Source organism: Populus nigra, chromosome 10, assembly GCF_951802175.1.
Source record: "Populus nigra chromosome 10, ddPopNigr1.1, whole genome shotgun sequence".
NCBI classification, from domain to species: Eukaryota; Viridiplantae; Streptophyta; class Magnoliopsida; order Malpighiales; family Salicaceae; genus Populus; species Populus nigra.
In genome coordinates, this window is record NC_084861.1 from 14,549,309 (window position 1) to 14,565,384 (window position 16,076).

A 16,076-nucleotide genomic window follows, 5' to 3' on the forward strand; every position below is an offset into this window, starting at 1 on the left:
GATATGATTGAGAATTAACAAGAGAAGCCGAAGGAAAGAAAGGTAGTCCTAGCTAAACGCTCCCAATCCTGAACCCAAGACAAACCCACCCCACAATCTCGAGAAAAAAGAGGAGCCAAGCTGAACCATACTGGTCCACAGTAATCTGAGTCTTAATCCACAGTGCAGATACAGTGTTTAACCCACATCCTTTAGAGTGTCTGTTAATTGATACATTGGAAACACGAAAAAACAATTTGGGACCTAATGGAGATTTTCTTATAAGTTGGGGGCTGTTATGAGGTTTGTTCAAGAAGAAAGTATATAAACACACAAAAACAAAATCCTAAACAAAAACACACTCTGTCCTGTTTCTTGCCAGAAGCAGCAACCAGCAAAGAGCAAACCAAAGCATTAAAAATGGCTTCTTGTTCTCTAATTACTCCCGCTTCTTCTTTAGCTTCATCTTCTCTGCGCAAGTTATTTTCTTCAAGAAACTCCATGGCTACTGTGGGTTTGCTCTCTTTTGCACCAAAAACTTCAAGCTTTATCCTTCACTCTATCAAGCAAAGGGCTTATCATGAAAGTTCATTTAGAGGTGATTTTTTCAAACCCTGTTATGTTCAATTTCTGATTCTTTTTTGGGTCTTTGTTTTATCAATAAAGATAGAAGCTTTATTGGGATTTACCTGTTTTCTTGTTTAACGTATTTATCATGGTTTCTCAAGATTTGTAAAGTGGGATTCTAACTGGAATTTGGCCCAAGTGTAGAATTTGATGGGGTTTTTTTCCCAATATTTTGTGATTGAAATATGAATTGAGAGTTATTGCTGTCTTTGTTTCATTGGCCAGCTCTACATAATTGGATTTTGATTGATGAATTGTATGGTTAAGTGTTATTACAAACTTGTTAATTGATGAATTCATTGATGAAATATTTATATGTCATGGAGGAGGGAACACTTTTATTAATATATTATGTTTAATGGTGGTTTGCAATTTAGAAAAGTAATGTTCTTTGAAGAATTTCTGTTTCTGCAGCTTCATAGACAATTTGACTGCGTTGAAATGGGTCCGTTTTGTTTTGTTTGTTCTTTTTGACAGTGAGATCAGTGGCTGCACCAGTAGAAGATGTTGCTGGATTTGATGATATGGTTGCTGGGACACAGCGGAAGTATTACATGCTTGGTGGGAAGGGAGGTGTAGGAAAGACGAGCTGTGCTGCTTCACTTGCTGTGAAATTTGCAAACAGTGGACACCCCACTTTAGTGGTTTCAACTGATCCAGCACACTCCTTGAGTGATTCTTTTGCTCAGGTTGGAACTAGAAAGTACCTTTCTTATTTTGTTTACAAATATCTGCTTTGCATTTTAGTAGAGCTTAACATGAGTGTCGTGTTTTTATTCAGGATTTGACTGGAGGTACACTAGTACCTGTTGAAGGACCTGAATACCCACTGTTTGCTCTTGAGGTTTGCCGGATAAACCTTCCTTTGATTTTCAATAATGGTGGCTCTCTTTTTTCATGTGCACTATAAGATAATCATCATTCTAAAAAGAAAAGAAAAAAAACTATCTACTGGTGATTTTATGGTGGTTTTGCTGCTCAATGTACTCAGTAAGCCAGATTTTTAGCTTTGCAACAGATAAATCCTGACAAGTCTCGGGAAGAATTTCGTAGCGCGACTCAGAAAAGTGGTGGGACTGGGGTCAAAGACTTCATGGAAGGCATGGGCCTTGGAATGCTCGTTGAACAGGTAATTCCTTGTCTATATCTGTTTGCATTGCAACTTAAGATAGTATCTTACACTGACTGAACTTGCATTCTGATTTGTCATTCATGGTTTCAATGCTGTTATAACTTGATAGTCATGGCAAATCTCTCTGTTGTTCCCCTTTTTTTCCATTTCTGTTGGTCATCCAAAGTTAGGCATGTAGCACTTGCGTTTTTAAGAACCGTCACCTAGAATTTTGGATCGTGATTGATGCCCTACTTCTCTTGACCTGTTTTTTCATCCTTTTGTCAAAAAAGTTAGGAGAGTTGAAATTGGGAGAGCTACTGGACACACCTCCTCCTGGTTTGGATGAAGCTATAGCAATTGCCAAAGTATGATTTATCTTTGTTTTTCATTGTTATTTTTGTATTCTGAGTGGACTGTCTCTGTATTTTTTGATTTCCTTGTTGAACATAAATACTCTTGGCAGGTGATGCAGTTTCTTGAATCACCGGAATATAGTATGTTTACTCGAATAGTTTTTGACACTGCACCCACGGTGAGCTTAAGCACTAGAATTTCTGTGAATTTTTGGAATGAATCAACGGAGGTTCATGATTGTTCTTTACAGGGCCATACATTGCGACTTTTGTCCTTGCCGGACTTCCTGGATGCATCCATTGGCAAGATACTGAAGGTAGAAACACCATCATGAAACAATGAAAACATAAATGTGTTCTTGACACTTCTGAAAAACCTGGAAAATTTAATCTAGACTTACAAATCTAGAAAACGTGTTGTTATACAGAGTAAGTTGTAGGTACTTCCTTGAACATTATTTATAATGAATGAACTGCATGCCATTTAATTTTACATGAATTTGGTGTCTTTTAAAGAGTTCATCGCTATGTTGTATAATCAAAGGAATAACTAGGGTCTAGGGATGTGTTGGTGACTAGTAACTTGTTTTAGCTCCTTTGAAACTGTTTTTTATTTGGTTACCGTGCATTTCTCTAAAACTGTTTTCATTGTACTGCAGCTTAGACAAAAAATAACTTCAGCAACCTCAGCTATCAAATCTGTTTTTGGCCAAGAACAAACTAGCCAACAGGATGCTGTAAGCCCGAATTCTTTGGGAAATGGCTTTATGCTCCACCTTTTAAATTCACAAGCCCTCTTTTTAAAATTTTCTCTCTCTCTTTGCAGTCTTACAAATTGGAGCGATTGAGGGAGAGGATGATAAAAGTGCGTGAGCTTTTTCGTGACACAGATTCCACAGAGTTTGTCATAGTAACGATTCCAACGGTAATATGTCTTATTGTCGAATGAAGGGCTTATTTGCTCGCTAATGCAATCCTCTTTTAAGTCTAAGCTTGAGGGGAGAACTTTTTTTCTTCCCTTAAAAGAAAAATAAAATAAGATAAAATGGAGCTATTCACACTTTTCTGTGCTCTGGTGTGTTCTCTAGAACACTGATTCACTTAACAGTTGGGGAAACATTTTGAATGCACAATATACCGTTGAATGGCCAGAGTATAATGGTGTCATTTTCTAGAGTAGCTCATTTGCATACAAGGAGTGGGAAAGGATAGCTAGAAGTAGAGCTTATTAAGAGTGTTTTGCTTCAAAAGGAATAATTACCATTTCGTTTGTTTTTCCAAGGTAATGGCAATCAGTGAATCATCTAGGTTGCGTGCATCCTTGAAGAAGGAGAATGTTCCTGTTAAGAGGCTTGTTGTCAATCAAATTCTCCCTCCATCTACCACTGACTGCAAGTTTTGTGCAATGAAAAGAAAGGTATTATTACAGTTACTGTTTGCACCTTTGAAGCTTTGAACATCAGTACAACCACCCCCCTCATCTCCTTTGCACTTGCAGCATAGGAAATTAATATTTCTCATCAAGATGAATAACATTTTGAGCTGAGGTTTATCCACAAAAAATCATTAACATTTTTTTAAAAAAATTTCAGGATCAATTGCGTGCTCTTGACATGATACAGAATGATCCCGAACTCTCGAGCTTGACATTGATACAGGGACCTTTAGTTGATGTAGAGATCAGAGGTGTTCCAGCCCTTAAATTTCTTGGGGATATTATATGGAAATGAGCATCTGTAGAATGATCCAAGCAGTTGCTTGGAGATGTCTATTTCATTCCAAATGAAAACTACGTGAACTGGAGGTTTAGGTTCTTTCTTAGTAACACAAATGCTCTTTTCATTGCCAGCGGCAATTACTTGATACAGAAGAAGCTGAAGTCTCCTGTATTTCCGAATCCTGTGAAGCTACGTGGAGCAGGAAGGGTGGTGGAGGTCCTTGCTCTCAACATTGTGAAGGGCGAAAAGTTCAGTGAGATGGCACCTTTTTGTTTTCCTTTCTGCTTTCGCAACTGAAGAGCTAAATTTCTCAGTTTAACCTCTAGCCTCGTCATCCAACTTAAATTTGACATGGCAATAACAATGCTATTCATGTAGTTCCCAATGAGCACAAGGTGCCAATCAATCGCAACACATGTCATGGAAACAAATCAAATATTTCAAGTTATTAGCACTCCTTTTTTGTTAAAAAGAATATCGCGAATGCAAATTAGATTTGGGAAAAAAAACCTCACAGCTTGAGTAAATAAGTTTTTCCTACTCACAAACTGCAATGGTGGAATGTGCATAACCAGCATCCCCAAAAGTCTGATCACTAGGTTTTGTAATTGATCCTAAGCAGGCTCCAGCGAGCAATAAGATCAGATAATCTGCTACTTGGATCTTAGCTTCCCTTAGTCCCTGTTTAGAAACCCTGTTGATATGAAAATCAAGAGTAAGAATAACATCAGAGACCACAGAAATAGCTAATCACATACATTTCATAAGGTTGAGTCATATTATCCCTTTCCAGGGGCTACTGCACTTTAATTATTCACTCGGTATTTTCTTGAATAGAAAGTAAGCTGTAGGTATGTAGGTAGCATTTTGGCATCGAAATTAGTAAGCAATTATGGTTTGCAACACATTCTGGGAACATTCTTCTCGGGTGTTTCGAGATCAGAGCCTAGTAGCCTACCATTTCTCTTAGAAATAATTCAAAGGGATGAGCAACAACATTAGACATGTTTCAAAAGAGAATCATGCCCGTGACTTCCGTATCAGGGTTGTACACAAGAACTCTCATCTTTCATATATTATAAATAATGCAGAAGCACAGAAACACCTCTGCCCAAAAAAGAAATAAGAATTGAAAATTTCTGAGCCATGCCAGTGACAATAATTCATAAACATACAGGAAAGACTCGTGCAATTCCTCTAAACTCCACCAGAATATGGCAATTTGACGCCTGGCTCAACTGTGAAGTGTTTCTAGAGTTTAAACAACGTTAGGCCCAGAAAAGAAAGAAAAAAGAAAGCTTGATTAATTGAGTACATGACCCGATATGGGCTAAACGTAGCCCATGGCATTGTAGTCGAGCCCAAGTATAGCCAATCATAGCGTCTTCTTTTAGGTGTAGCTTTAAGACTCGACCACTCAATCCAAGGCTAAAAGTCCGGGTTATTTTGATCGATTCAGATAAAGTTTATTTATAAAAAAAAAAACCAACTAAACAGATAGCGCAGCACACGGTGGCATCATCAGCTAATTTCAACGAAGGATGCCTAACTAAACAGACGGCAACTTTGACACGGCAACTTTCACCAAACCCAATATCTCTATGATATTCTTTCAAATAAGAGTCTTACTGGTAACTTTAAGAGATTTCATTTATTTTGATAGCCAAGATGATTGTGGAGAATGATGCTGCCATTGCTCGTGCTCTCCAAGAAGAACTTTCAAGGATTGCTGCTGCAGAAGGATCTGGGGTAAGTAACACTGAACAAGAATTAATTATTACGCAGCACTGGCCTGGTATGATTGTGGAGAATGATGCTGTCATTCCTGTAAGTATGACTTCTGAAACTACACACTGCAATGAAGATTAAGATATTATTCCTTCCAAACTTGAGTGATTGATATCCTTTCAAAAATGAAGAATTGAGTATCCTAAATTTTTCTAACCTGTTTTTGGCAGCATGTTCCTAAAACTAATGGAGAAATACCATCGGAGGATGAACAGATGTCAGATCATCAAAGACTGCTAGAAAGGTGCTGTATATATATTCCTCTCCTGTGTTTTTAATTTTATGCAAATTTGTCACCTGGACCATCTCATAAGGTGTGAATCCCCAAGTATTTGTCTTTATATTATAATGGACTGCTTCAAACTACAACAGGAGATAGAGAACTGGCTGGAAGTGGATATTTATTAGGTGCCTTATGGTATACCTCCCATCGGAAAATGTTGTGGATAACTTTATTTTCTAGATAGATACGTTCATTTTATTATCAATTATTAACATTTGGGGGGTAAAGGTTTCAGCATCCAAGGCATAGTGTGTGGGTGTTAGTATCTTTCATGTTATCATGTTCTCCTACAGTATGGGTTTAGAGATCTATGTTTTTGGCGTGTTTCATGTCTCTTTCCTTGATGAATGTTGTGGTTTTGCCTCTAAATTATTTTGACCTGAACAGTATTTTTAATAGCAATGTCTTGTCTTTTTTATTAGGTTAAAGTTGTATAATCTTGTTGAGAAAGAAGTTCAAGGAGATGGTAACTGTCAGGTTGGTGCCCTCTTTATTTTAAATATAAATGGCAGTGCAAAAAAGCTTGCTTCTAGAATTCTATTACCTAGTGTTATTTTCTCAAGTTATGTCTCACTTGTTCATGTGTTTTTGCAGTTTCGTTCTCTGTCAGATCAACTCTATGATTCTCCTGAGCACCACGAATTCGTGAGAGAACAAGTTGCTGAACAGGTTGGTTTGTGTTTTAATAAGTGTGCTTCTATGTACTTGTATTAGAGTCTTCTTGATCCATTTGTATACATTTAAGCATGCACTGTAATCATATTTCCCACCATGTTGATTTCATCAGCTCAAGTCTCAGCCGCAAATGTACAGCAGCTATGTTCCTATGGCTTATGACGACTATCTGGAGAAAATAAGCAGGTTTGTAACTTATCTCTGTTTCTTTCTCTTTCTTCTTGTTTTTTTTTTTTAAAAAAAAAAATCCCATGGCTTTCTTTAAATAGATTCATGCTCATATGTATGTATTTTTTATGTGGCTAAAATCAGGAGTGGTGAGTGGGGTGATCACGTTACTTTGCAGGCCGCTGCAGATTTGGTATGGGCAAATACCTTACTTTGTAGATTCCCTCTTCTTTTGTCTGCTTTTCTTTCTGTTGATCTTCATGTTATTTATTAACCTTTTCTGGAATGTATCAATGAATTGTGAATTTGATGGTAATCACTAATGGATATTGAAAATATGGATTCAACTAGTTATTCATGCAACTGAATTCACCTAAACCTGAATCTCCAACTAGCTGAATTGAGTTACGTTAATCTTTTTCCTTCACTCTGCTTTTTGTGAGCCCAAATTCTTCATGAGACGACTAGGGATTATTATATCAATCCTCATAACTTTAATTAAGTGAATTGCTTTCATGCTTATGAGCGATTCTTTCTAGGATAAAAATTGTGTAATTGCTGTTCTTCCCTGACAGTATCTTTTTCTCAATGCATTATATACAACTTGAAATATGCAATTAATGTAGCTACTAACATGAAATTCCATGCAAGCAAGAAAGCAAGCAAGGTTGCTACATTACTTTATTACTTTTAAATTATTATTTTTTATGATTTCATGTATGTTACATGTTTGCTGTCGGTCGGTCGTTTTATTTTAGAGGCTTGAAGCTTCTTTAACTAATGTCTATGCATGTTGCCATGCAATTGCAGTATGGTATCAAGATATTTATGATAACTTCATTCAAGGATACATGCTGCATCGAGATCCTTCCAAAAGTTCTAAAGTCCAACAATGGAGGTAAGATTAGAAAGTTTTACATTTTAAACTTATTTGTTGATTGATACAAATCTAAAAGCGAAGAATGCTCCACCATCTTTCTAAAATGTAGAGATTTTACATGTAAGATTTTTTTGTTGTAGAATAAAATTTGTTGATTATGGAATTAGGAAATGTAAAATGGGGAAAAGTTTATTACATTGAACACTCAAATAATCAGAACAAGAAAAATTCTTATTCAGCTTTAACCAATTAGTTTCCAAAAAGGAAAAAGAAAAAGGGGAAGAAAAAAGAATGAAGGATTCATGAAAATGTTGGATGGGATCTGAATTCCAATTCCCTTGCATCTTTTGTTTTGTGCAGTAATTTACTTGAGCTTTTGGGCGGAGGTGCACTACAATCCTGTTCGTTGCATGAGGTAAACATTTGGATCTTGTTTGTCAAAGCAATGAAAGTTGATCTATGATACTTCTTTGTAGGGTCTATCTTTTTCTGGCGTCCATCTGATGCTGTCACGGTCTTCTATAAAAGCAATATTTGAAAAACATGAGACACCTGGTCACAAGCATAGTTCCACTATTGTATATATGTCCAATATAGACTGTTGCTTATTGGCGATGAGCTTTTCAATTATCTTTTGAAATTAATTCATCATCTACAGAAACTTGGTAAATGATAGATGAAAAAAATTTCCCACGATAAAAAAGAAATCAAGTTAATGTTGAAATGTGCAAGAGACGATTTATGGCATACCTGCAATGTGCGCTGAGCCAGAGGTTCCCTTCAACTGTCAAGTTCCCCTGCACGATATATATCATCTTGTGGAACAAAACCGATAATTTTCTTATATGAGTGGATGGACTCGTTTTTCCCATTGATAAGAATCAAACCAATCATCCTGCATCCAATTGCTTTCCCTGCCAGAGCAGAAAGAAACGTTGTCATCTTCCCAGCTACTGATGGACCCTCACAGCAGTAATACGGCCAGGCTTGATTCTTCCCGTTGGGCAAGCTTCAAAACACGATAAAATATCAGAGAAAACCGGAGAGTGCACATTCCAGATCATTGATGAAGTAACACTTGATTCTTGAGAGATGTAAAGCTGCAACTACAAGTAATTAAACCAACCCAGCACTTTATGAAGGAGAGAACTGAATACTATAGCATTTCCTCTTCCATTTCCTAGAGTACTAATGCATCGGAGTAAAATAAAGTAAAAAGACATCATACTTCAAGCTTTTGTTTCGAGGGGAAGAGATAGTAAGTTTGAAATACAAACAGTATATACTTGACAAATCATGGAATTTCCTAATAGGGTCTTTGAGGGTTCTCGTCTGAAAGTTACTTGCAAGAAAATAATTTAAATGATTCTCTAATACTTACGTATCATGCTCGTAAGGCCATGAGGGCAGAGGAAACCTTCACAACAATTTGAAAATTTAAATGGTTCTGTAATACTTGCGTATCAAATAATGATCTCTCTTTTCTCGTGTTGTTTACTTGAAAATTATGAAATCGAGGAGAAATTCTCTTTATTCCTTTATGCAGAAACATTTGGCAGGAGTATAAAAGAAGAATGTGGCATGACGCCTGGCTCAACTGTGAGTTTAAAGTTTAAACAATGTTAGGCCCAGAAAACAAAGAGGGATTGATTAGTTCACTTGACTTGACTACATGACCCAATATGGGCTAGACTTAGCCCATAGTATTGTAGCTGAGCTCAATTATAGCCATTATATGATATCCTAGGCATGGTCTATCAGACTCAAAAACTCAATCCGAATCTCGTGACCGGGTTATTTGAATTAATTCGGATAATCTGTTTAAAACCCTAGTAATATCTTCTAACGTGTTTTTTTTTTTTTCACCCAAGGCAATTTTAGGAAGGATTGACTGGCTCACTGAGTGGAGCCAGATCTCGCAACATTCGCTTTACGCACGTAGAATGAATGTGGACATGAAAGTGACTGATTCTCAGTTTTGTCTGGCTAGAGAATTAAGTTTCATTGACTCTGGAATGCAGATCGCACCACCTAGTGGCGTGATCTTTTTATCACCAGTTCCTGCGGCAAGCTTTATCTTTCAAGCGAGCTCAAGTTCAAATTCAAAGGGATTTTTTATCATTTTGTGAGCGTGGGGCATGCTTGATGGTGCAATATTATTGACCATTGCAGACAAGTAGAGCATCTGATCACATCAAGAATTTACCACTGCACAGTAGACCAAGACTTGTTGAAATGACATTAATGAAGAGAAGTGAGATCTTTCTTTCATCTTTTAATTAATTTCAAATCCCATCTTTACAAAAGCTGATCTTAAAAGGGGAAAAAAGAATCTTTCTTGCAATCACACCCTCTACTTGCTCAACATATATAGTAACATGTAGTGCCTTACATGTTGCTAAGAACATACAAAACATTATTCATGTCTTAAACATTAAGAAAGAAGAGCGATATTGCATGACGTGAGCCTAGTTCATGCTCGAAATATAAAGCCTATGTTGCTTGTCATCTTACGAGGTTTAAAACCAGTCTAGTGCCTATGAAATAGTTGTCACTCTCTCTACACACAGCTTTCTCCAGCTAATAAGACACTAACACATGACACGAAGCAACCACTACAATCCCGGCTACCAACAATATTCTCTCATCAAATAAAAAATAAGTGATCGGCATTCTCATGTATAATCAATGTACGATTCTCATGTATAATTTTGAGAGGTATAATTTAACTGGTTAGATTTTAAGTTTATTCTCTAGATATTACCAGTTTAAATTTTATAAACCTTAGAGCCACTTGAGACTTACATAATCGTTAACTTTAGGATCCGTAAAATTAGTTGAAGTATATATAAACTAACCCAAACATTCACGTTAATTAAAAAAAGTATGATTATGCACATTTTAATATACAATTTCTCAGTTAATTAATGAACTAGTTAGAAAAAAAAAAGTAATGGAGGACGAAAATACCTTCATTATTGATAAAAAAAAAAAACCAAGTTGAAAAAAAAGAAAGCACAGGGACTTTAATGGTTTCCAACTTCCAACTAACATTTGAAAACACCAACGAACATGAATTAGATATATCATTAAGCAATTAGATACAAACAAAAACTGTACAGATTACTAGAGGGGCGTTTGATTTTGATATTGATGTATTATAAAAATATGTTGACTTTAAAAAGAAAATATTAAATTTTTTTAATGTGTTAATATTAAAAAATATATTTTTAAATAAAAAAAAATCCATGTAATTGTCACCTGTAAGAAGAATCTCATTTTTTCCGAGAAACAACCCCACAACACACTTGTCAGTACCTTTAAAAATTTTTATTTTAATTTTTTTTATGTATTAATATTAAAAAATAAAAATATATTATTTTAATATATTTTAAAACAAAAAATACTTTAAAAATCAACTCTCCTGCTTATTAAAATCAACGACAGTCCGGCTGCCTTGTATTGACTTTTTGACCATGAAGTGCTCGTTGTTGAGTCTATAATCAATCACTGCTCTCCCTTTTGCATTCCGAGTCTTTGTTTACGTGAATACCTGTGAAGGATAGCAGGAGTTGTGTTCTTTTCGTCTATTTTTTATTATAGAGAGAGAGGTGAGTGGCTTTTTTTTCTCCTTTTGTTGTTTATCTTGCAAAATGGGTATTCAATTTTGGTGCTTTAGCAGACTTTCTTTAACATCTTTGCTTGCGTTTGTTTCTTGATGGGCTTGCTTATCTGGTTGCACTGTTTAAGAAAAAAAATGTTTCTTTAAAGAAGAATAAGGAGCTTATTGTCATGTGAGAGAGTGGGTAAATGAAATGAAGGCTGCCTTGCATGGATGAATTGGGTTCTGGAGCTTCTGTTCTTGGTTGGTGACTATTTCACCCTCAGTGGTGTATCGTCTCCAAGCTTTAGGTTGATTCATGGTTGTTTGAATAAAGATAGGATGCTTCTGGTTATGGATGAGATTTCAAGGACAATGCTCCCGGGAATCAGGAGCATATGATCTTGGTTGGTGAATTCTGATGGCTTAGGCTCTTTATGAAAGGAAAATGGCAACAACTTGGCTTAGGCTCTTTATGTTATGGGATTGTGATTAAGAAGAGACAGAGTTATTGCCTTTAGAAAATACAATAGGGTTCATGTTTTAAGTTAATTGCCTTTGATTTAAGTGCTTTGTCAGGAAAATTGGCCTCTTTTTGGCTTCTTTGATTTGATTAGCATGCAAGTTTTGGATAATTTATTTAGTTTTGCAATTGAATAAATTGCCATATTTCATAGGTTAAGGTTTTGCTTGGTAATTTTATGGGTATTTGGATGTGTTTCAAGTTTGTAAACATGTTTGGTTTCTCTACTTTTGTTTTCTCGTATCCTTAATTATGGTGTCGTTGTTGTAATGCTAACACAATTGTGGGTGTGCAACTAGGCAATTGGTCCTGTGGGAACTATGAAGTGTTTTCACTTCTCTAATAAAGAGAAAAATAAAGAACCAAAGACTTGTAACCAAATCTGTTCTGCCCGATCCACTTCGTCTACATCAACGTCGATGTCAACTGATCGTGACCTGAGGAAATCTGGGTCTGAGTTCAATTCTCAGAATGTATCAGATTTTAGCACAGACTCGTCCACAAAGAACTCATTTGCTGCTCTGTCTCAAAGACAGAGCAATCTTAGAGTCTTCACATTCTCAGAACTGAAGACAGCGACAAAGAATTTCAACCGCTCTGTCATGATTGGAGAGGGTGGATTTGGTGGTGTGTACAGGGGAGTAATCCGAAGCATGGAAGACTCAAGTAAGAAGGTCGATATCGCTGTCAAACAACTGGGCAGAAGAGGGCTCCAGGCAAGCTTTCCTTTTTTCTCCATGCCTGGTTACTACATATCATTCTTAAATCAACATTTACCGTTTGGGGAGCGAGTCCTTGATGAGAAAATTGTTAACAAGACAAAATTTCATTGTCTTTAGATTATTGCCTTAGAAAAATCTTAGCACTTAAAATCTGATGAATTTTGAGAATTGAACTCAGAAGATTGTAATTAAGAAGAGAGAAAGTTATTGCCTTCAGATTCTTAGTTCTGAGATGTTGCTAAGGATGATTTCATCTTTGTTCACAGGGGCACAAGGAATGGGTGACTGAAGTAAATTTTCTAGGGATTGCTGAACATCCAAATATTGTCAAATTAGTGGGCTACTGTGCTGAGGACGATGAACGGGGAGTCCAGCGCCTTCTGGTGTATGAATTTATGCCCAACAAAAGTGTGCAGGATCACTTGTCAAGTAAATTTCAGAAGGTTCTTCCCTGGGCGACAAGAGTAAAAATTGCCCAGGATGCTGCCCGAGGCTTAGCATACCTCCATGAAGGAATGGATTTTCAGGTATTTTTAACTTGACTCTCTAAGATATTGTTATAAGCTTACTATTACTGAGCTTTTGTGAACTTCCAACCCTCCTTCAGGGATTGGGGTTGGGTTTGGATCTTCATATTTACCATATTTTTCCCTCCCCCTCTGCTCTTCATTTCGAGTTTGTTCGGCGTTCTTCAATTTGGTTGTGCTACTGTGTCTAGTTGCTTCACTTCACTTTACTGCATGTACCATTTTTCTTTCATTGTTTGTACAGATTATTTTCAGAGATGTCAAGTCTTCAAACATACTACTGGATGACCAATGGAATGCAAAGCTATCAGACTTTGGGCTGGCCAGATTGGGACCTTCAGATGGTTTGAGCCATGTTTCGACTGCGGTATGTTTATGATTACTAAAAATGATCCTTCAATCATGTCAAACAAACTGTTCTTATGCTGAATTGACAAGGCTTATCAATCAGTAGCATTAGAAGCCGAACTATAACTTTTTACTTTCAGTTTCACATAACTTATGTTCCTGCGAACTTTCTTGAACTTTCTTGTGCTGATTTGATAACGCTATTTATTCAGCCATCTAGGGTCTTTGAGACTGTATTACTGCATCATCAGAACTCTGTAGTAAGATAAGTTTGTAGATATAAAGAAACTGTGGAACCAATTTATCTCATTGGCAAACAGGTAGTTGGAACAATCGGATATGCAGCTCCTGAATATATTCGAACCGGGCGTCTCACTTCTAAAAGCGATGTGTGGAGCTTTGGGGTTTTTCTTTACGAACTTATAACAGGCAGACGTCCTTTGGATAGGAACCGCCCAAAGAATGAACAAAAACTCTTGGAATGGGTCAGGCCACACCTCTCTGGTGCAAGAAAGTTCAGGTTGATCTTGGACCCAAGGCTTGAGGGGAAATATAACATCAAGACTGCCCAGAAGCTTGCTGCCGTAGCAAATTGTTGCTTGGTAAGACAGGCAAAAACACGCCCGAAAATGAGTGAAATCCTTGAGATGATCAACAAGATTGTTGACACAACAGACAATGGAAGCCCCTTGCTCCCTATGAAGAGTTTGGCCCCGAAAGATGCTCCCGAAAGATCTAAAAGAGAACGTGTAAAGATGAGGTTTGTGGATCCAATAATTGGAGAGAGTGGATGTTGGTCTGCTTGGAGAACTAGGCAACGAATCTTGCTTTGATGAAGCAGCTCATGTATGGAGGCCGCCTTTTTGTTAAGTGGAAGTAAACTACCTTGTTCTACCTGCTTTCCTCGAGATACAATTGTGCACAGATTTTCGTTTTAGAATGGATTACATTCGCTCATGTGTATTGCGTATATATAATTCACTGATCGATGGCCTCTATGGAAGTATATACTCCGCATACCATACAAGGACACACGGACAGAAACAATGATAATCAATGTCATCTTGAATGCAAATTTATACAGTAAAGGTTAATATATCCGGGTTAACACATGGACATTGATAGGCCATTGTATCTCCACGTGGACATTCTTCAACACCCATCAATCCACCTAGAGAAGCCAGCCGTCCAACACGGGCCAGCCTGGTGCCTAGTGAGGGAGCCCAAATGCTCTTTCTCCGAACAGGATACCCCCTGTTAAATTATTAGCTTTTTGACTCGCCTGTCAAGAAGACAAATAATGCATGCACGATTCTTTAACAGATGGTAGTGGTAGAATTGGTTCAGAAGTCGTTATCTATAAAATACGAGCCATTATCTATAGAGATGGAATGGGCCGCTAGACTCGTCTCATAAAGGATGATGATATTAAACTAAAGCCACTGATGTGTCTGAAAAAAGCTACTGAATCAGAGTATAGAGTGGAGCAGTAAAACAAATGCCAAAGCCGTGAGACATTAAGATCAATCCAAAAACGAACTGGCCTCGGCTAAAATAACACACGGAGGAGCGCTAGAATTCTACTTTCTTTGATCCCTAAAAAACGAACGGTTATTCAACTTTGGTGGACTTTGAATCGTCAGTCTCAGGATGTAAGCCACTTGGCCTGCAGTGATAACTTGCTTGATGCAGACTTCTTCTCTGAGTTGGATACTGCTAGTACCTTAAAATCTGCAAATGGGTAGAAATCAGAACCAGTACAACCCTATTCATATATACAAACACAGAGGGTTTATATTCTTAAAAGCAGACAAGCACACAAAATCTTGTACTAGATAATTAGCAAGTGAACAAGGAAAGTATACCAGCATGCAATGGGACGCTCATTGTGGAGTACTTGGACAAAAGGACGTGCTTGCCGGGTTTGCTGGACAGCTAAGCAAGACCAGCATGTTGTTACCAGCAAAAGGTGTCACTAGGCTGCCCCGCCAGTTTCTACTCCGAGGAGGCTCTGGAGGGAGTTTCAAAAGTCCTTTTCCCTTTGTAATTCTGAGTTAAACTAAGACAACAAGATTCAGTGTGTTCTATTTATGCTGCCAAATTCCAGAAGGATACGCGATTAGAGCCACAAAATGCTGCATCCATGCAAATATGCAATTCATATTCTAAAGAGGGAGTCTCGAGGATGGAATTTACTGACCAGATCCTTCAAGAAAAAGTCCAAGCATCAAGGTTCAAATAGGGTTGAGAAGGCCGGAGCTTTTCCCATCTACAAGAAAGGACACTAGTTTTTATCGCCTCCTTCATTGTCATAAAGGAAAGGACTGAAATCAATACCCCATCTGCCAGTTCACTTATCCTATCCTCGCCGCACTTCTCTGTCTTCAAACCACAAAAAAAGGAAAAAGGTCAGTCCGTCCACATTATAGAGTTTTACGTTCAAAGACATGGCTGTAATGCATTCGACCCCTCAGAAGAAAAAATCCTGAGAAAAAATTATCACAGATGCATGCATTTGATAAGTTAAACGTCCCGACTCACTTTCCAAACCATGGTGATTTAACCATCACAGTTAATTTATTTTTATAGATAATCAAATAATTATTTTTTCACCAGGGGATGTGCTGGTATGAGATTGGGATGATTTTTGGGCTGATAAAATTTCGAAGAAAGATAATATTTGACATTCAAAACAGGGTTAAGTGCTAACCATGGAAAGGAAAGGGTAAATGAAGGGGTGAAGATTCTTAATTTTTGTGCCTTTTCCTTT

At 37.2% G+C, this 16,076-nt stretch overlaps 3 protein-coding genes and 1 long non-coding RNA gene across 6 annotated transcripts; 3 read left to right on the forward strand and 1 right to left on the reverse strand.

Moving 5' to 3' along the window:
• Window positions 1-321: 321 nt before the first annotated feature.
• Window positions 322-4,245, forward strand: LOC133704708 (ATPase GET3B-like). The gene is made up of 11 exons (XM_062129631.1): window positions 322-577; window positions 1,084-1,295; window positions 1,388-1,450; window positions 1,625-1,735; window positions 2,011-2,085; window positions 2,184-2,252; window positions 2,325-2,390; window positions 2,733-2,810; window positions 2,900-2,998; window positions 3,356-3,490; window positions 3,666-4,245. The coding sequence occupies exons 1-11, from the start codon at window positions 400-402 to the stop codon at window positions 3,801-3,803; spliced, it is 1,224 nt and encodes a 407-aa protein (XP_061985615.1). The 5' UTR covers window positions 322-399; the 3' UTR covers window positions 3,804-4,245.
• A 979-nt stretch (window positions 4,246-5,224) lies between these two features.
• Window positions 5,225-8,229, forward strand: LOC133704608 (OVARIAN TUMOR DOMAIN-containing deubiquitinating enzyme 9-like). Of its 2 annotated transcripts, none has more exons than XM_062129486.1 (8): window positions 5,225-5,618; window positions 5,750-5,823; window positions 6,285-6,339; window positions 6,457-6,531; window positions 6,650-6,723; window positions 6,850-6,898; window positions 7,516-7,603; window positions 7,946-8,229. In XM_062129486.1, exons 1-8 carry the CDS (start codon window positions 5,460-5,462, stop codon window positions 8,002-8,004), a joined length of 633 nt encoding a protein of 210 aa, XP_061985470.1. In that variant the 5' UTR covers window positions 5,225-5,459; the 3' UTR covers window positions 8,005-8,229. The 2 variants fall into 2 exon arrangements, with proteins under 2 accessions (XP_061985470.1, XP_061985471.1); XM_062129487.1 differs by having other exon boundaries at window positions 5,225-5,540.
• A 2,992-nt stretch (window positions 8,230-11,221) lies between these two features.
• Window positions 11,222-14,263, forward strand: LOC133704613 (serine/threonine-protein kinase PCRK1-like). The gene is made up of 5 exons (XM_062129491.1): window positions 11,222-11,593; window positions 12,009-12,425; window positions 12,698-12,958; window positions 13,203-13,325; window positions 13,627-14,263. Exons 1-5 carry the CDS (start codon window positions 11,585-11,587, stop codon window positions 14,137-14,139), a joined length of 1,323 nt encoding a protein of 440 aa, XP_061985475.1. The 5' UTR covers window positions 11,222-11,584; the 3' UTR covers window positions 14,140-14,263.
• A 451-nt stretch (window positions 14,264-14,714) lies between these two features.
• Window positions 14,715-16,047, reverse strand: LOC133704614 (uncharacterized). Of its 2 annotated transcripts, XR_009844094.1 has the most exons (3): window positions 15,507-15,802; window positions 15,172-15,399; window positions 14,715-15,037 (listed from the first exon to the last, which is right to left on the reverse strand). It is a non-coding gene; the product is annotated as an uncharacterized LOC133704614 (long non-coding RNA). The 2 variants fall into 2 exon arrangements; XR_009844093.1 differs by having other exon boundaries at window positions 15,172-16,047.
• Window positions 16,048-16,076: the final 29 nt, after the last annotated feature.